Source organism: Pristiophorus japonicus, chromosome 11 (genome assembly GCF_044704955.1).
Source record: "Pristiophorus japonicus isolate sPriJap1 chromosome 11, sPriJap1.hap1, whole genome shotgun sequence".
NCBI lineage: Eukaryota > Metazoa > Chordata > Chondrichthyes > Pristiophoridae > Pristiophorus > Pristiophorus japonicus.
In genome coordinates, this window is record NC_091987.1 from 132,221,744 (window position 1) to 132,239,167 (window position 17,424).

At 43.5% G+C, this 17,424-nt stretch overlaps 2 protein-coding genes across 3 annotated transcripts in view; one reads left to right on the plus strand and one right to left on the minus strand.

Moving 5' to 3' along the window:
• Positions 1 to 17,424, minus strand: part of LOC139276301 (leucine-rich repeat-containing protein 63) — a 357,062-nt gene that overhangs the window by 191,452 nt on the left and 148,186 nt on the right. The window lies entirely within an intron of this gene.
• Positions 1 to 17,424, plus strand: part of lcp1 (lymphocyte cytosolic protein 1 (L-plastin)) — a 78,539-nt gene that overhangs the window by 17,054 nt on the left and 44,061 nt on the right. The window contains exons 2-3 of one of the 2 annotated variants that reach the window (XM_070894084.1): positions 3,558 to 3,658; positions 5,318 to 5,475. In XM_070894084.1, the coding sequence (XP_070750185.1) occupies positions 3,592 to 3,658; positions 5,318 to 5,475 (225 nt within the window). In that variant the 5' untranslated portion in view covers positions 3,558 to 3,591. The remainder of the gene's footprint in view (positions 1 to 3,557; positions 3,659 to 5,317; positions 5,476 to 17,424) is intronic. The other variant, XM_070894085.1, reaches the window with a different exon arrangement.

Sequence of the window (17,424 nt, forward strand, 5' to 3'; positions counted from 1 at the left end):
ATCCACCACCTTAAACATTCACTCCCTCTACCACTGGCATACTGTAGCTGCAATGTGTACCATGTACAAGTTGCACTGCAGCAACTCGCCAAGGCTTCTTCAGCAGCACCTCCCCAAACCGCGACCTCTACCACCTCGTAGATAAGGGCAGCAGGTGCATGAGAACACGATCACCTGAGATTCCCCTCCAAGTTACACACCATCCTGATTTGGAAATATATCGCCATTCCTTTTTCGTTATTGGCTCAAAATCCTGGAAGTACCTCCATAGCAGCACCGTGGAAGTACCTTCATGAAGGGACTGCAGCGGTTTAAGAAGGCTGCTCACCACCACCTTCTCAAGGGAAATTAGGGATGGGCAATAAATGCTGGCCTTGTCAGCGATGGTAATGCCGTTGAATGTCAAGAGGCGGTGATTAGACACTCGCTTGTTGGAGATGGTCATTGCCTGGCAGTGGCGTGGTGCGAATGTTATTTGTCACTTATCAGCCCAAGCCTAAATGTTGTCCAGGTCTTGCTGCATGTGGACATGAACTGCTTCATTATCTGAGGAGTTGGGAATAGAACTGAACACTGTGCAATCATCAGTGAACATCCCCACTTCTGATCTCATTGATGAAGCAGCTGAAGATGATTGGGCCTAAGACACAGCCCTGAGGAACTCCCGCAGCAATGTCCAGAGGCTGAAATGATTGACCTCCAACAACCACAACCATCTTCCTTTGTGCTAGGGCATGACTCCAGCCAGTGGAGAGATTTCCCCCTGATTCCCATTGACTTTTTAAAAAGGACATAATATTTATTGTATACAACATGTGTACAACCTACAAACAGAAATACAATTGATTCAGGACCAATGGTACTTTTTCAGCCAACTACTGAAGTGTTGTAACCACAAGCCTTGTTACAATGGATGGATTGAACGTGTTATATACTGATCATAAATCTACCTGTCATGTGGGTGATGTTTAAAAAAAATAAGACACTCTTTTTTTAAGGAGTATAAAAAGAGAAAGAGAGGGATTGTTTCAGTGGGTGAGAAAGAAGGAGAGAGTTTCTGTAGCAGTCATGTGCCAGGCAGAAAGGGTCTATGTTATCTTAGAGAGGGTGACAGAGAGACACATCTTTGGGTTCTTTCTGTGCTGAGATTTCTGTGGTCACATTGGAAAGATTCAAATAGCGGTTCAATATTCTGTTTAAATTTTGTGCGTGTGTTTACAACTTAAGCTGAAGAAAAGAACAGTAAGATGGATATTAAAGAAGCATGTTCAAATACCAGTCAAAGTAATTTGGATAAATTGCTCATTTAGTAAAGGGCATCAATGTGGAGACTAGCACCAATCTAAAATGTACTGAAAATAACAGCGAGCATATCTGTCCCTATCTATTTCAATGTTGATATGTGCAGGAAAGCAAATAGTGATTGTAATTCATCATCATCATCATCATAGGCAGTCCCTCAGAATCGAGGAAAACTTGCTTCCACTCTTAGCATGAGTTCTTAGGTGCTGATCAGTCCAATACGAGAACCACAGAATCTGTCACAGGTGGGACAGATAGTGTTGAGGGAAAGGGTAGGTGGGACTGGTTTGCCGCACGCTCTTTCCGCTGCCTGCGCTTGATTTCTGTGTGCTCTCGGCGACAATACTCGAGGAGCTCAGTGCCCTCCCGGATGCATTTCCTCCAATTAGGGCGGTCTTTGGCCAGGGACTCCCAGGTGTCAGTGGAGATGTTGCACTTTATCAGGGAGGCTTTGAGGGTGTCCTTGTAATGTTTCCTCTGCCCACCTTTGGCTCATTTGCCATGGGCGAGTTCCGAGTAGAGCTCTTGCCTTGGGAGTCTCGTGTCTTGCTTGCGAACTATGTGGCCTGCCTAGCGGAGCTGATCAAGAGTGGTCAGTGCTTCAATACTGGGGATGTTGGCCTGGTCGAGGACGCTAATATTGGTGCATCTGTCCTCCCAGGGGATTTGTAGGATCTTGCGGAGACATCGCTGGTATTTCTCCAGCGACTTGAGGTGTCTACTGTACATGGTCCACATCCCTGAGCCACACAGGAGGGCGGGTATTACTACTGCCCTGTAGACCATGAGCTTCATGACAGTTTTGAGGGACTGGTCCACTGGAGGCGGTGTTGGATCTCGTCGTCAATGCCTGCTCTTGTTGATAGGAGGCTCCCGAGATAAGGGAAGTGGTCCACGTTGTCCAGGGCCGCGCCGTGGGTCTTGATGTCTGGGGGGGCAGTGCTGTGCAGCGAGGACAGGCTGGTGGAGGACCTTTGTCTTACTGATGTTTAGCATAAAGCCCATGCTTTCATACGTCTCGGTAAATACGTCGACTATGTCCTGGAGTTCAGCCTCTGTGTGTGCACAGACGCAGACGTCGTCTGTGTACTGTAGCTCGACGACAGAGGTTGGAGTGGTCTTGGACCTGGCCTGGAGACGGTGAAGGTTGAACAGCTTCCCACTGGTTCTGTAGTTTAGTTCCACTCCAGTGGGGAGCTTGTCAACTGTGAGGTGGAGCATGGCAGCGAGGAAGAGAGTTGGGGCGATGACGCAGCCCCGCTTGACCCCGGTCCAGACGTGGATTGGGTCTGTGATGGATCCGTTGGTAAGGATCACGGTCTACATGTCATCGTGGAACAGGCGGAGGATGGTGACGTACTTTTGGAGGCATCTGAAACGGAGGATGCTCCATAGACCCTCACGGTTGACAGCGTCAAATCCCTTTGTAATACACAAGGAGCTCGGATGACAGTGTTTAGCCACTGGAATTTGAATCAGTGTGTGTCAGTTTGGATCATTTGGTACTACACTTGCCTTTGGGTCAGAAGGTCAAGGATTCAAGCCTCACTCTGGGACTTCAGCACATAATCTAGGCTGGCACTTCAGTAACCACAAGGTGGATGCAGAGAGGATATTTCCACTCATAGGGGAAACTAAAACTACGGGACATAGTCTTAGAATAAGGGACCGCTCTTGCTCCTATTTCTTACGTTCTTATGTACCAGTACTGAGGGAGTGCTGCAATGTTGCAGGTGCTGTCTTGGAGGTATAAAACTGATTCCTCATCTGCCTATTCAGGTGACTGTAAAAGATCATTCTATTCAAAGAACAGCAGAGTTGTCTCGATATTCTTGCCAATATTTATTCCTTAACCAACAACAACAAAAGCATTTATCTCATTGCTGTCTGTGGGATCTTGGTGTGTGCAAATTGGCTGTGAAGTGACTTGGGGCAATGATGATGTGAAAAGTGCTGTACAAATGCATTTTGTTTCTGTTACCAATATTGATTTTTCTTGCTACTGCTGTTATGATCATATTTTATTTTGTGGTTTCAAATCATTGGACAGAAAGAGGATGATAAGCTTATGACTCAAGATGAGGGTTGCAGTAGCATCAGCTGACAGAAAGAAAAATAATATATTTCCTTTCTTGAGTTAAATATTTCTGGATATATGTATAGCAAATAGTAGAAAAGAGGACAGTTGAGAGAAATAAATTTTTTTGACTATAAATATGGAAGTAATAAGCCAAGTATTATAATTTTGTTCTCAGATTCGTTTGCTTTTATCAGATATATTCGAGGAATATGGCAGAAACACCACAGATCTCCAATGAAGAGCTGGCAGAGCTTCAAGATGCATTTTCAAAAATTGGTGAGTAACCTAATTACATAATCCTCGCAATAGTAACCTGGGGAAGGACAACTGGGATTGACTGAACTGAGGGTGTGTTGATTGTACCTCAGGTTAAGTCATATTTTTGTGGGAACATGTCAATGGTGTTCCATTACTCTCAGTTTAAAGATTGGGCCCACCGATTTCTGCAGCTACCACTTTCTCTGCTGGCCTCACCAACCTACCTTCAGATAGTTGAAGATCTAGCTGCCCCGTGCTCTATCAATGCTTCTGTGCTGGTGACTCACCAAGCCATGTACATGAAGCTGGCCTTGTGTTGGTGCCTACCTGTCGTGTACCCCGCCCCCCTCCCCCGCCCGCTCCCCCCCAATCACCCCAACCTCCACAACAGTCTGAAAATAAAGTTGAAGGAGACTGCAGGGGAGACTTGCCAGACAGTCAAGGATTTGGCTGCTCGTACAATGTCAGGCCAGCAGCGAAATAGCTTATGCCTTAAGAGGAATTGGACAGATGCCAGGTTATGGGCATGACTAGATTCTTTTCCAATTGAGAATGCCCAATTCTTGGGATAAAATGACCATATTGCAGTTACAATTATTCAGTCAGGATTTTAATTTGTGCAGGTAGCACTTTGATAGTTTATGGGCGGGCACATGTAAATTAGTGAATAATTATGTAATTTCCACTCATTTAGTGTTGTTTCTTTTACCCGCCCATTTAAACTAAGTGCTGAGCTCCATACAGAAATCGATGTAAAGAAACCAGAAGACATTGCTGAAGTTCTTGTCTTTTTTTTCCTGTAGACACTAAGGTCTGTCAGGATTATCTGTGATAATTGCTGTGGTCCTGCCTTTTTCTACTCCACAATGAGTTTTCCCAGGGAATTCCACTGTGCCTCTGCTTTTTGGAGGAAGAAAGTGGAAGACCAACAGAGGGCTATCAGGCTGGTCAAGCTGTTCCTACCTATCTACCAGTACCTGCACAGTATTACAGCAGAGCCACACATACCTCTCACTTATCCAAGAGCAGTAGGAGAAACCAGCACCGGCTACAAAACTGGTCACGCCTTAGATCGAATTAATCACCTTGGCAAGTTTCCGCTAATTGAGTTTGTTTGCAGGCCTTCAAGTAGGCTCTAAAAATTAAGCTTTTTTTGGAACGTTTTAAAAGCTATTGAAATTTTTTAGTAATTTACTAAGAAACTGACTACTCTACCCCAATATAACCAGAAAATGATTCTGTCTACTTTTGTAAAAGTCATTTTCAGTTATTTAAAATCGGGTTACTCACAGGTGGTGGACTAGAAATCGATTAAAAATGCTTATTTTTTGTGATCATCATTGGCGGTCCCTATAATTAAACAGCGCCAACTTACCACTCATAAATATATCAAGAAATATTTTTTAAAGCAGAACTTAAAAAAAAATTTACATTCTAAAATGCTGTCCAATTGCGATGGTTCAAGGTAGATTTTACGTTCAGCAATGTGCAAATAAATTTGAGCGGAAACTTGAGAAAAAAACACTTCTCAATACTAGCACAATTTGCCAATTGCACCTAAAGCGGAAACTCTACCCCCAGATGTCTACAATTCAGGCTGGGGTAGGAATAGCCTGGATGGGGAAGGTCCTTAACCCCCTGTTCATATCAATGATGTTAAAAGCGTTTCCTTTTCAGACATCGATAAATCTGGATACATTGATAACAATGAACTCCAGAACCTCTTTAAAGAAGCCAACCTACCATTACCAGGCTATAAAGTACGAGAAATAAGAGAAAGCCTAATGGCCTCTGGAAGTCAGAAGGACAAGATCAGTTTTGAAGACTTTATTGAAGTAAGTTGCTTTCTGTGCCCATTTGGGTTTATTTTTGACTGAAAAGACCGAGTTACTTGAACACTACTATTTAAACTATTAAAGGTATATTAAGAAAGAAAGGAAAAACTCAGGACATCCTAAAGTGCTTTACAGCCAATTAGGTACTTTTGAAATGTAGCCACTGTTGCAATGTAAGAAATGTGGCCAATTTGTGCACAGCAAGCTCCCACAAACCGCAGTGAGATAAATGACCAGATATTCTGGGTTTTTTTCAGGGGCAAATATTGGACAGGACACCGGGGAGCACTCCCCTGCTCTTCTTGGGTCTTCATTGTCCATCTGAGTGCGCAGAAAGGGCCTCTGTTTAATGTCTCATCCAAAAGGCAGATATAGTTTTGATATAGGCAAGAAAGTAATTCTTAATTTAACTTTTGCTACAATGTAAATGATGTCTGAATTTACCATGTGATTTATGCTAGTCATACATCCCTTCAAACTGTGCAACACTGAATTTTGTAAATGTTAAAATTAACTTCTTGAACCCAAAACATATGAAATATTAAAGATAGTACAATTCATGAACTCTGAAGTTATATTCTCCAAAACATTTTTTCCCCACTTTGTAAATGTGGGTCTTTTACAGGCAGAGACAGGAGAAATTATATTGGGGAATAAGGAAATGGCAGAGATACGAAAATAATACTTAGATTAACATCTGTAATAGTGGGGAAGATGCTTGAAGCTGTCATTAAGGAAGAAATAGCGGGACATCTAGATAGGAATAGTGCAATCAAGCAGACGCAACATGGATTCATGAAGGGGAAATCATGTTTAACTAATTTACTGGAATTCTTTGAGGATATAACGAGCATGGTGGATAGAGGTGTACCGATGGATGTGGTGTATTTAGGTTTCCAAAAGAAATTCAATAAGGTGCCACACAAAAGGTTACTGCAGAAGATAAAGGTACGCAGAGTCAGAGGAAATGTATTAGCATGGATCGAGAATTGGCTGGCTAACAGAAAGCAGAGAGTCGGGATAAATGGGTCCTTTTCAGGTTGGAAATCGGTGGTTAGTGGTGTGCCACAGGGATCGGTGCTGGGACCACAACTGTTTACAATATACATAGATGACCTGGAAGAGGGGACAGAGTGTAGTGTAACAAAATTTGCAGATGACACAAAGATTAGTGGGAAAGCGGATTGTGTAGAGGACGCAGAGAGGCTGCAAAGAGATTTAGATAGGTTAAGCGAATGGGCTAAGGTTTGGCAGATGGAATACAATGTCGGAAAATGTGAGGTCATCCACCTTGGAAAAAAAAACAGTAAAAGGGAATATTATTTGAATGGGGAGAAATTACAACATGCTGCGGTGCAGAGGGACCTGGGGGTCCTTGTGCATGAATCCCAAAAAGTTAGTTTGCAGGTGCAGCAGGTAATCAGGAAGGCGAATGGAATGTTGGCCTTCATTGCGAGAGGGATGGAGTACAAAAGCAGGGAGGTCCTGCTGCAACTGTATAGGATAGTAGTGAGGCCGCACCTGGAGTACTGCGTGCAGTTTTGGTCACCTTACTTAAGGAAGGATATACTAGCTTTGGAGGGGGTACAGAGTCGATTCACTAGGCTGATTCCGGAGATGAGAGGGTTACCTTATGATGATAGATTGAGCAGACTGGGTCTTTACTCGTTGGAGTTCAGAAGGATGAGGGGTGATCTTATAGAAACATTTAAAATAATGAAAGGGATAGACAAGATAGAGGCAGAGAGGTTGTTTCCACTGGTCGGGGAGACTAGAACTAGGGGGCACAGCCTCAAAATACAGGGGAGCCAATTTAAAACCGAGTTGAGAAGGAATTTCTTCTCCCAGAGGGTTGTGAATCTGTGGAATTCTCTGCCCAAGGAAGCAATTGAAGCAAGCTCATTGAATGTATTCAAATCACAGATAGATAGATTTTTAACCAATAAGGGAATTAAGGGTTACGGGGAGCGGGCGGGTAAGTGGAGCTGAGTCCACGGCCAGATCAGCCATGATCTTGTTGAATGGTGGAGCAGGCTCGAGGGGCTAGATGGCCTACTCCTGTACCTAATTCTTGTGTTCTTATATTATGTATCTGTCTTCATGATAGAAGACACAAAAATCATTCCGGAAATAGTGGGGAACCAAGGCTCTAGTGAGAATGAGGCACTTGAAGAAATTAATATTGGTAAAGAATAGTACTGTAGAAATTAATAGGACTAAAAGCCGAAAAATCCCCTGGACCTGATGGCCTACATTCTAGGGTTTTAGAAGAGGTAGCTACCGAGGTAGTGGATGCATTGTGAGGTAGAGGGAGCAACGTGCGGCAGCCCAGCCCGAAAATTGGTGTGGTCCAGGCCTGCAAGATCATCAGCAGGCCAGGGCCATTAGAGGGAATATTTCAGATCCCGAACTACATCCTGAAGGGTGGAAGATGCCTGTGTGTGGATTTTTGCCACTGCAGGGAGCAGCACATGCTGCTGCAGGAGGGCGACAGCTGATTGTAGTGCGGGCAGGTACAGCAGGAGTGGCAAGGTCGGGGCGAAGGAGCAGCAAGAGTTCGTAGAGGGATGTGATCGAGGCCCAAGAGAGGCGAGAGTTCGGGGCCTAGAAGAGGCGAGGACCCTGGGGCAGCACGGGCCAGCTCACACTATGATATGTGTGCATGCTAGGTCCACACAGCAGAGCTGGTCTCCAGTCGTCTTAGTTAATCCTTGCCACTGGATCAAGACCTAGCTCTGTCAAGCCCATGTGGTGGCTGGTGTGCAATGGCCACCACACGTTAAAAAAATCCACGCACAGGCATCTTCCACCCTTCAGGATATAGTTCGGGATCTGGAATAATAGGTCCTTCACTGAAACACCTGTGAACTCATCACTTTTCGGCGTGGAAGCAAGTCATCCTCGTTTCGAGGGATTGCCTATGATGGATACATCGGTTGTGATCTTCCCTGGATTTCGCGGTTTAGAAGTTAGCAAACGTAGCCCTGTTATTCAGGGGAGGAGGGAGAGAGTAAACAGGGAACTATAGACCAGTTAGCCCATCAGAAGTAGGAAAAATGCCAGAATCTATTATTCGGGATGTGTTAACAGGACACTTAGACAATCATAATATAATTTATTAGATTTATGAAAGGGAAATTGTGTTTGACGAGTTTTTTGAGGTTGTAACTAGCAGGGTAGATAAGGGGGATCCAGTGGATGTAGCGTATTTGGGTTTTCAAAAAATTTAATTTAATAAGGTGCCACACAAGAGGTTATTATACAAAATTACGGCTCATGGGATTAGGGGTAATATTAGCTTGGATTGAGGATTAATTAACAGACAGAAAACAGAGTAAGAATAAACATGACACTTTCTGTTTCGCAGGCTGTAATTAGTGGGGTTCTGCACGGATCAATGCTTGGGCCTCAGCTATTTACAATCTATATCAATGACATAGATGAGGGGACTGAGTGTAATATATCCAGGTTTGTTGATGATACAAAACTAGATGGGAAGGTAAGCTGTGAGGAGGATGCAAAGAGCTGCAAAGGGATATAACCTTCAAAGGTTAAGTGAGTGGGCAAGAACGTGGCAGATGGAATATAATGAAGGAATATGAAGTTATCCACTTTGGTAGGACAAATAGAAAAGCAGAATATATTTTAAAAGGTGAGAGTCTGGGAAATGTTGGTATTCAGAGGAAGATGTATGTCCTTGTACACGAATCACAGAAAGTTAACATGCAGGTACAAGAAGCAATTAGGAAAACAAATGGTATGTTAGCCTTTATTACAACGGAATTGGAGTATAAGAGTAAAGAAGTCTTACTGCAATTATATAGGGCCTTGGTGAGACCACACCTGGAGTAGTGTGCACAGTTTTGATCTCCTTACCCAAAGAAGGATATACTTGCTTTAGAAGGAGAGCAACAAAGGTTCACTTGACTGGTTCCTGGGAAGGGGGGGACTGACCTATGAGGAGAGATTGAGGACACTAGGCCTATATTCCCCGTTAAAACATATAAAATTCTCACAGGGCTTGACGTTGCTGTTAGATGCTGGGAGGATAGTTACCCTGGGGGTCAATCTCAGAATAAGCGGTTGGTCATTTAGTGCTGAGATGAGGAGAAATTCTTTCACAAAGGGTTGTGGATCTTTGGAATTCTCTCCCCCATCGTTAAATATATTCAAGACAGAGATTGCTAGATTTATGGATGCTAAGGGAATCAAGCGGTATGGGGATAGGGCAGGAAGGTTGAGTTGAGGTAGAAGATCAGCCATGATCATAATCAATAGCAAAGCAGGCTCGAAAGGCCAAAATGGCCTACTCCTGCTCCTATTTCTTATGTCTGTATTTATATTGAATTACTGACCAAGGAAGAGGTGTCTATGTTGTCTTTTTTTAATTCGTTCCGGGATGTGGGTGTCGCTGGCAAGGCCAGAATTTATTGCCCATCCCTAATTGCCCTTGAGAAGATAGTGGTGTTCTTGAACCGTTGTAGTCCTTGTGGTGAAGGTACTCCCACAGTGCAGTTAGGGAGGGAGTTCCTGGATTTTGACCCAGCGATGATCAAGTAATGACTATATACTTCCAAGTCAGGATGGTGTGTAACTTGGAGGGGAACGCGGAGGTGGTGGTGTTCCCATGTGCCTGCTACCCTTGTCCTTCTAGGTGATAAAGGTCACAGGTTTGGGAGGTGCTGCCGAAGAAGCCTTGACGAGTTGCTGCAGTGTATCTTGTAGATGTGTAGTGTGGGAGATTAACGTGTGACTGGGAATATGGAAATGACAGTAATGATAAGGTAAAAGGGTCACAGAACCTGAAACTAGTTTGATTCCAGAGAAATGGGCTTGCATAGAAATACAGAAGTTACAACATCACTAGCCTTTTCCACCCTTCCACTGCCTCCAATTTGTCAAGCTGCTCGTCTGACAACCAGTACTTGAGGAGAAGAAATTTCCTCCAATTAAATATTAAGAAGACTGAAACCATTGTCTTTGGTCCTCGCTACAACACACTGTTCCCTGGCCAGCAACTCCACCCCTCACTCTAGCAATTGTGAGGCTGAACCAGACCGTTCGCAACCATGGCGTCCTATGATCATCTCCATCACCAAGACCGCCTCAGTAACATCGCTCGACTCCACCCCTGCCTTAGCTCATCAGCTGCGGAAACCCTCATCCATGCTTTTCTTGACTCGCGACTCAACTATTCCAATGCTCCAGCCTCCCACCTTGCACCCTCCATAAACTTGAGCTCACTCCGAACTCTGCTGCCCATATGCTAACTCGCACCAAGTCCCATTTACACATCACCTCTGTGCTAGCAGTCTACATTGTGCTCTACGTTGGCTCCTGCTCCGGCAATGCCTCGATTTAAAAAAAAAATTCTCATCCTGGTTTTAAAATCCCTCCATGGCCTCACTCCTCCCAATCTCTGTAATCTCCTCTAGCCCTACAACCCTCTGAGATATCTGCGTTCTTCCAATTCTGGTCTCTTGCACATCCCTGAACTTCTTCCTTCCACCATTGGCAGCCATGCCTTCAGCTGCCTTGGCCCTTATCTCTGGAATTCCCTCCCCAAACCTTTTTGCCTCTCTACCACCCTCTCCTTCTTTAAGATGCTGCTTAAAATCTACCTGTTTGACCAAGCTTTTGGTCACTTGTCCCAGTATCGCCTTATTTTGTTTGATGATCATTCCTGTGAAGCGCCTTGGGACACTTCACTATGTTAAAGGTGCTATTTCAGTGCTAGTTGTTGATGTTGATTTGGCCCTGCCAGTTCATGTTGTCGTTTATTCTCCACATGAGCAAATAGCTCAAATCGCAATTTATCCACTCTTTTCCCTTATTTCTTATCCAACTGTCCAATTTAATCTTGAATGTTGTCATATTTTCTGCATCAACCACTAATCCTGGAATTAAATTCCACAGCCTTGCACCATTGTGAAGAGGTTTCCCCTGCCCTCTGTTCTAAACCTTATATTTAATCTTGTATCTATGGACCTTCATTCTAAACCGCTCAACTACAGGAAACAGTCTGCTTCTCTCTGCCCTGTCCTATTCTTTCATCATTTTGAAAGTTTAGTTCAAACCGGAGCCAAGGATGAAATTAGGGTATTACCCTGTATTGTAAACCAGGAACATTTATTTTAAAGATCTAATGGGGTGAAATCGTACTGAGATATTAACATACAAAGGTGTTAATCAGTTTGTATGAAATTCTTTGCTGTTTAATGAAGGTGTCGAGCCATTTATTTTGTTGGCCCAGATTTTGCTGTCAAATTAACAGTGAGACTAATGGCACTCGGTGTTATTTATATGCAAATGGCACAACAACTTCAGGCAAAGGTGCAGTTGCGAGAGTTAAACACAAAATCCAAAAGTTGCTGTCTGAGTTGCGCCACTCTGCCATTAACTTCATGAAAACGGCATTTCACTGCCTGCCTCACCACCGAAATGCATTGAACGGTGTGAAGTTACTGTATTTGTGCGGTAAATATGAATTAAACTCGCCACAGCAAGTTAGGTCTTGTCATTTCAAGTCTAAGTACCTTTTAACAACATGCTGAGGGTTGATTACTGCCAATCAACAACTCTGGCACTGAAAATGAACTATGACCAGTGTGCAGTCCCATTACACAAGATTGGAGTTTAGAAGAAACTAGTTTGTCCACAGGATAGTCAACAAGTGGGGTAGACTCTTGGGAAGGGTAGTTGCTTTTGGATGAATTGATAATTTATGATCTCTGTTGAGAAGGGAGATGGAGAATAGAGGATTATACTGATAGATTTGGCTGAGGAAAAATGGGAGGAGGCTCGAGTGAAGCATAAGAACATAAGAAATAGGAGCAGGAGTAGGCCATTTGACCCGTCGAGCCTGTTCCACCATTCAATAAGATCATGGTTGATCTGATCATAGACTCAGCTCCACTTCCCTACCCGCTCCCCAGAACCCTTTATTCCCTTACCGCCTTAAATATATTCAATGACCCAGCCTCTACAGCTCTCTGGGGCAGAGAATTCCAGAGATTTACAACCCTCTGAGAGAAGAAATTCCTCCTCATCTCAGTTTTAAATGGGCGGCCCCTTATTCTGAGACTATACCCCCTAGTTTTAGTTTCCCCTGCATCCACCTTGTCGAGGCCCCTCATTATCTTATATGTTTCGATAAGATCACCTCTCATTCTTCTGAACTCCAATGAGTATAGGCCCAACCTACTCAACCTATCTTCATAAGTCAACCCCCTCATCTCTGAAATAAATGCTAGCATGGACTGGTTGGGTCAAATGGCCTGTTTTTGTGCCGCATATCCTATGTAATCCTATATAAAAAGGTGTTAATAGCACGGCTTCTGTTTTTTTAAAGGAAGGTAGAGGAAGAAATTCAGTCCATGGTAGAGTAATTATACAGGGTGTCTGCATGGAACACGTTTGATAGGCAAATGGCCTTTTTCAACTCCTAACTTTCTTGTGCTGTGTATCTATTACTAGAAGGAAGCATTCAGTGGAGTAAAAGATCTTCCTGCCTCTGTAGAATTTAAATCAGTTCTGATGCACTTAATTTTCTAACTAACCACTGCCTCTCCAGTTCTAACTGAATAAAGTAAAACTAGATTTCACAATGCACAGGAATGTTTAACCATCCCTCCCCAGCCCTATCCCTTCTATTTTCTCCATTGGTTGTAAGTATTTTCGTGGAAATATATTCAAAAATTATGTTCCACATTACCATTTACAAATTGCTTAAATAAATGTGATTCTAAAATGCTGGATACGTAGTGCTAAAAATGTACATTTCTTCATTTTCGCTAGTTACATCAATAAATAACAATCAGCCAGTAAATAGTAAATCTTATGCTTTATTCACAGGCAAATTCCTTCCTTCTTGAATAAACTGCAATAAACTGGCCCTGTTACAGCAGCAGGAAGCTTAGAAAAACCTTATCTGGAACAGTAGCATAATGGCAATGTTCCTGGACTAGTCATCCAGAGACAAGAGTTCAAATCACCACCACCACAGCTGGGAATTTAAATTCAGTTAAATAACTGGAATAAAAAGCTAGTCTCAGTAATGGTAACTACCTGATTGTTGGGGAAACCCATCTGGTTCACTAAAGTCCTTCAGGGAGAGAAATCTGCTGTCCTTATTTGCCTTTAACAAACCCATGCTGGCTTTCTTTAATTAATCCATACTTTTCCAAGTGACTGTTAATTTTGTCCTGGATTATCGTTTCCAAAAGCTTCCCCAGAGGTTAAATTGACTGGCCTGTAGTTGCTGGATTTATCCTTGCACCCTTTTTTGAACAAGGGTATAACATATGTGACTCCAGACCCACGGCAATGTGGTTGACTCTTAACTGCCCTCTGAAATGGCCCAGCAATCATCTCAAGGGCAATTAGGGATGGCAATAAATGCTGGCCAATGGTGCCCATGTCCCATGAATGAATTAAAACATTTCGACTTACTCTGCCCGTTTCTCCCTTTCCCTCCTTTCTTGATGGACACTACCAGGTGCACTCCAGAATTTTGCCCAAATGGCCATTTTGAGCCTGGACCGACAGGCTATTCCTCCACAGGAAGATCACAGTTGAGCCCAATCCTATTCTCATCCAATGCACGTGGAAGTCACTAGATAAAGATCAGGAACAGCTGCCCAGGTCAGTTTTCCCCTGCATAACCTAGAGATGCTGAGACCAATTTGAGTACCTCAAGGCTTTGAGCAGCTAACTTAGAACAGGACCAAGGATGGCCTTCATAGCGAGAGGATTTGAGTATAGGAGCAGGGAGGTCTTACTACAGTTGTACAGGGCCTTGGTAAGGCCACACCTTGAATATTGTGTACAGTTTTGGTCTCCTAACTTGAGGAAGGACATTCTTGCTATTGAGGGAGTGCAGCGAAGGTTGAGACTGATTCCTGGGATGACAGGACTGACATATGAAGAAAGACTGGATTGACTAGGCTTATATTCAGTGGAATTTAGAAGAATGAGAGGGGATCTCATACAAACATATAAAATTCTGACGGGATTGGACAGGTTAGATGCAGGAAGAATGTTCCCGATGTTGGGGATGTCCAGAATTAGGGGTCACAGTCTAAGGATAAGGGCTAAGCCATTTAGGACCGAGATGAGGAGAAACTTCTTCACTCAGAGAGTTGTGGGCATGTTTGTTAGATGTGGCCCTCACGGCTAAAGGGGTATGGAGAGAAAGCAGGAATGGAGTACTGAAGTTGCATGATCAGCCATGATCATATTGAATGGTGGTGCAGGCTCGAAGGGCCGAATGGCCTACTCCTGCACCTATTTTCTATGTTTCTATGTTTAAGAATCACACCTGGGAAATTCTTGTGTATCAGGCTTGTTTACTCACTGAACAAAAGCACCGAGTCGCAATGGTATTCTGGGAAACCTGCTGCAACATGACTGTCCCCACTTAAGTCGGGTATTGCTATGGATTTGACAGAGGGAGCACACGTATTTTGGTGGATGAAACCTGTAATTCCAAATTGGATACACGATTGTAACCCTCGAAAAATCCCCTCATTTAAATGCAGGTTAATTCTGTTACACAAGTCAGTAACAGGCACTTAAACAAGGTACAGCTCCTAAAATATTATTCATAGAAATTTTCTTCACAGCACAGAAGGACGTCATTCGGCCCATCGTGTCCGTGCTGGCCGACAAAGAGTTATCCAGTCTAATCCCACTTTCCAGCTTTTGATCCGTAGTCTTGTAGGTTACGGCAATTCAAGTGCATATCCACGTACTTTTTAAATGCTATGAGGCTTTCTGCCTCTACCACTCTTTGAGGCAGTGAGTTACAGACCCCCACCATCCTCTGGATGAAAACATTTTGCCTCAAATCCCCATCAAACCTCCTACTACTTACTTTAAATCTATGCACCCTGGTTATTCACACCCTCTGCTAAGGGGAATAAGTCACTCCTGTCCACTCTATCGAGGCCCCTCAAAATTTTATACACCTCAATTAAATCTCTCCTCAGCCTCCTCTGTTCCAAAGAAAACAACCCCAGCCTATCCTATTGTTCCTCATGGCTAAAATTCTCCAGTCCAGGCAACATCCTCGTAAATCTCCTCTGTACCCTCTCGGGTGCAATCACATCCTTCCTGTGGTGACCAAAACTGCACGCAGTACTCTAGCTGTGGCTTAACTAGTGTTTTATACAGTTCAAGCATAACCTCCTTGCTCTTATTTCTATGCCTTGGCTAATAAAGACAAGTATCCAGTATACCTTCTTAACCACCTTATCTACATGTCCTGCTACTTTCAGGGATCTGTGGACATGTACTCCAAGGTCCCTCTGTTCCTCTACACTTCTCAAATGTCCTACTATTTATTGCATATTCCCTTGCCTGGTTAGCCCTTCCAAAATGCATTACCTCATACTTCTCCAGATTGAATTCTATTTGCCACTGTTCTGCCCACCTGACCAGTCCACTGCTAGCTTCCTGCAGTCTACAGCTTTCTTTTTCATTATCAACCACATGGCCAATTTTTGTATTATCTGCAAACTTCTTAATCATACCCCCTACATTTAAGTCCAAATCATTGATGTATACCACAAAAAGCAAGGGACCTAGTACTGAGCCCTGCGGAACCCCACTGGATATAGCCTTCCAGTCACAAAAACACCCATCGACCATTACCCTTTGCTTCCTGCCTCTGAGCCAATTTTGGATCCAACTTGCCACTCTGCCTTGGATCCCATGGACTTTTACTTTTATGACCACTCTGCCATGTGGGACCTTATCAAAAACCTTGCTAAAATCTATATCGACTACATCAAATGCACTACCCTTAGCAACCTTCTTTGTTAACTCCTCAAAAAATTCAGTCAAGTTAGTCAGACATGACTTTCCCTTAACAAATCCGTGCTGACTGTCCTTGATTAATCTGTGTCTTTCTAAATTAAGAATTATCCTGTCCCTCAGAATTTTTTCCAATAATCTTCCCACCACCGAGGTTAGGCTGACTGGCCTGTAATTACTCGGTCTATCCTTTTCTCCCTTTTTAAACAACGGTATGTTAGCAGTCCTCCGACGCCACACCTGTAACTAGAGAGGATTGGAAAATTATGGTCAGAGCCTCTGGTATTTCCTCTCTTGCTTCTCGTAACAGCCTGGGATTAATTTCATCCAGGCCTGGATACATTTTCCACTTTATTATACCTTTGAGACAATACATTTTTCCATTTCTAGGGTTTGATTTCCACAATTATTTATCATAGAATCATAGAATGATTACAGCACAGAAGGCCATTCGGCCCATCGAGCCTGTGCTGGCTCTCTGAAAGAGCACTTCAGCTAGTCCCACTCCTCCGCCCTTTCCCTGTAGCCATGCAAATTTTTTGCGTTCAGGTACTTATCCAATTCCCTTTTGAAAGCCACAATTAAATCTGCTCCACCCATTCAGGCAGTGCATTCCAGATCATAGCCACTCGCTGCATAAAAAAGTTTTCCCTCATGTCACCTTTGGTTCTTCTGCCAATCACCTTAAATCTGTATCCTCTGGGTCTCGACCCTTCTGCCAATGGAAACAATTTCTCTCTATCCACTCAGTCCAGACCCCGCATGATTTTGAACACCTCTAACAAATCTCCTCTCAACCCTCTCTGCTCTGAGGAGAACAACCTTAACTTTTCCAGTCTATCCATGTAACTGAAGTCCCACATCCCTGGAACCATTCTTGTAAATCTTTTCTGCATCCTGTCTAAGGCCTGCACATCCTTCCTAAAGTGCAGACCCTGCCACCTTCAATGATTTGTACACATATACTCCCAGGTCACTCTGTTCATGCACCCCTTTAGAATTGTACCCTTTAATTTATATGTCCTCTCCTCATTTTTTCTTCCAAAATATATCACTTTGCATTTTTCTGCATTAAATTTCATCTGCCACGTGTCTGCCCATTCCACCAACCTGTCTATGACTTGTTGCAGTCTA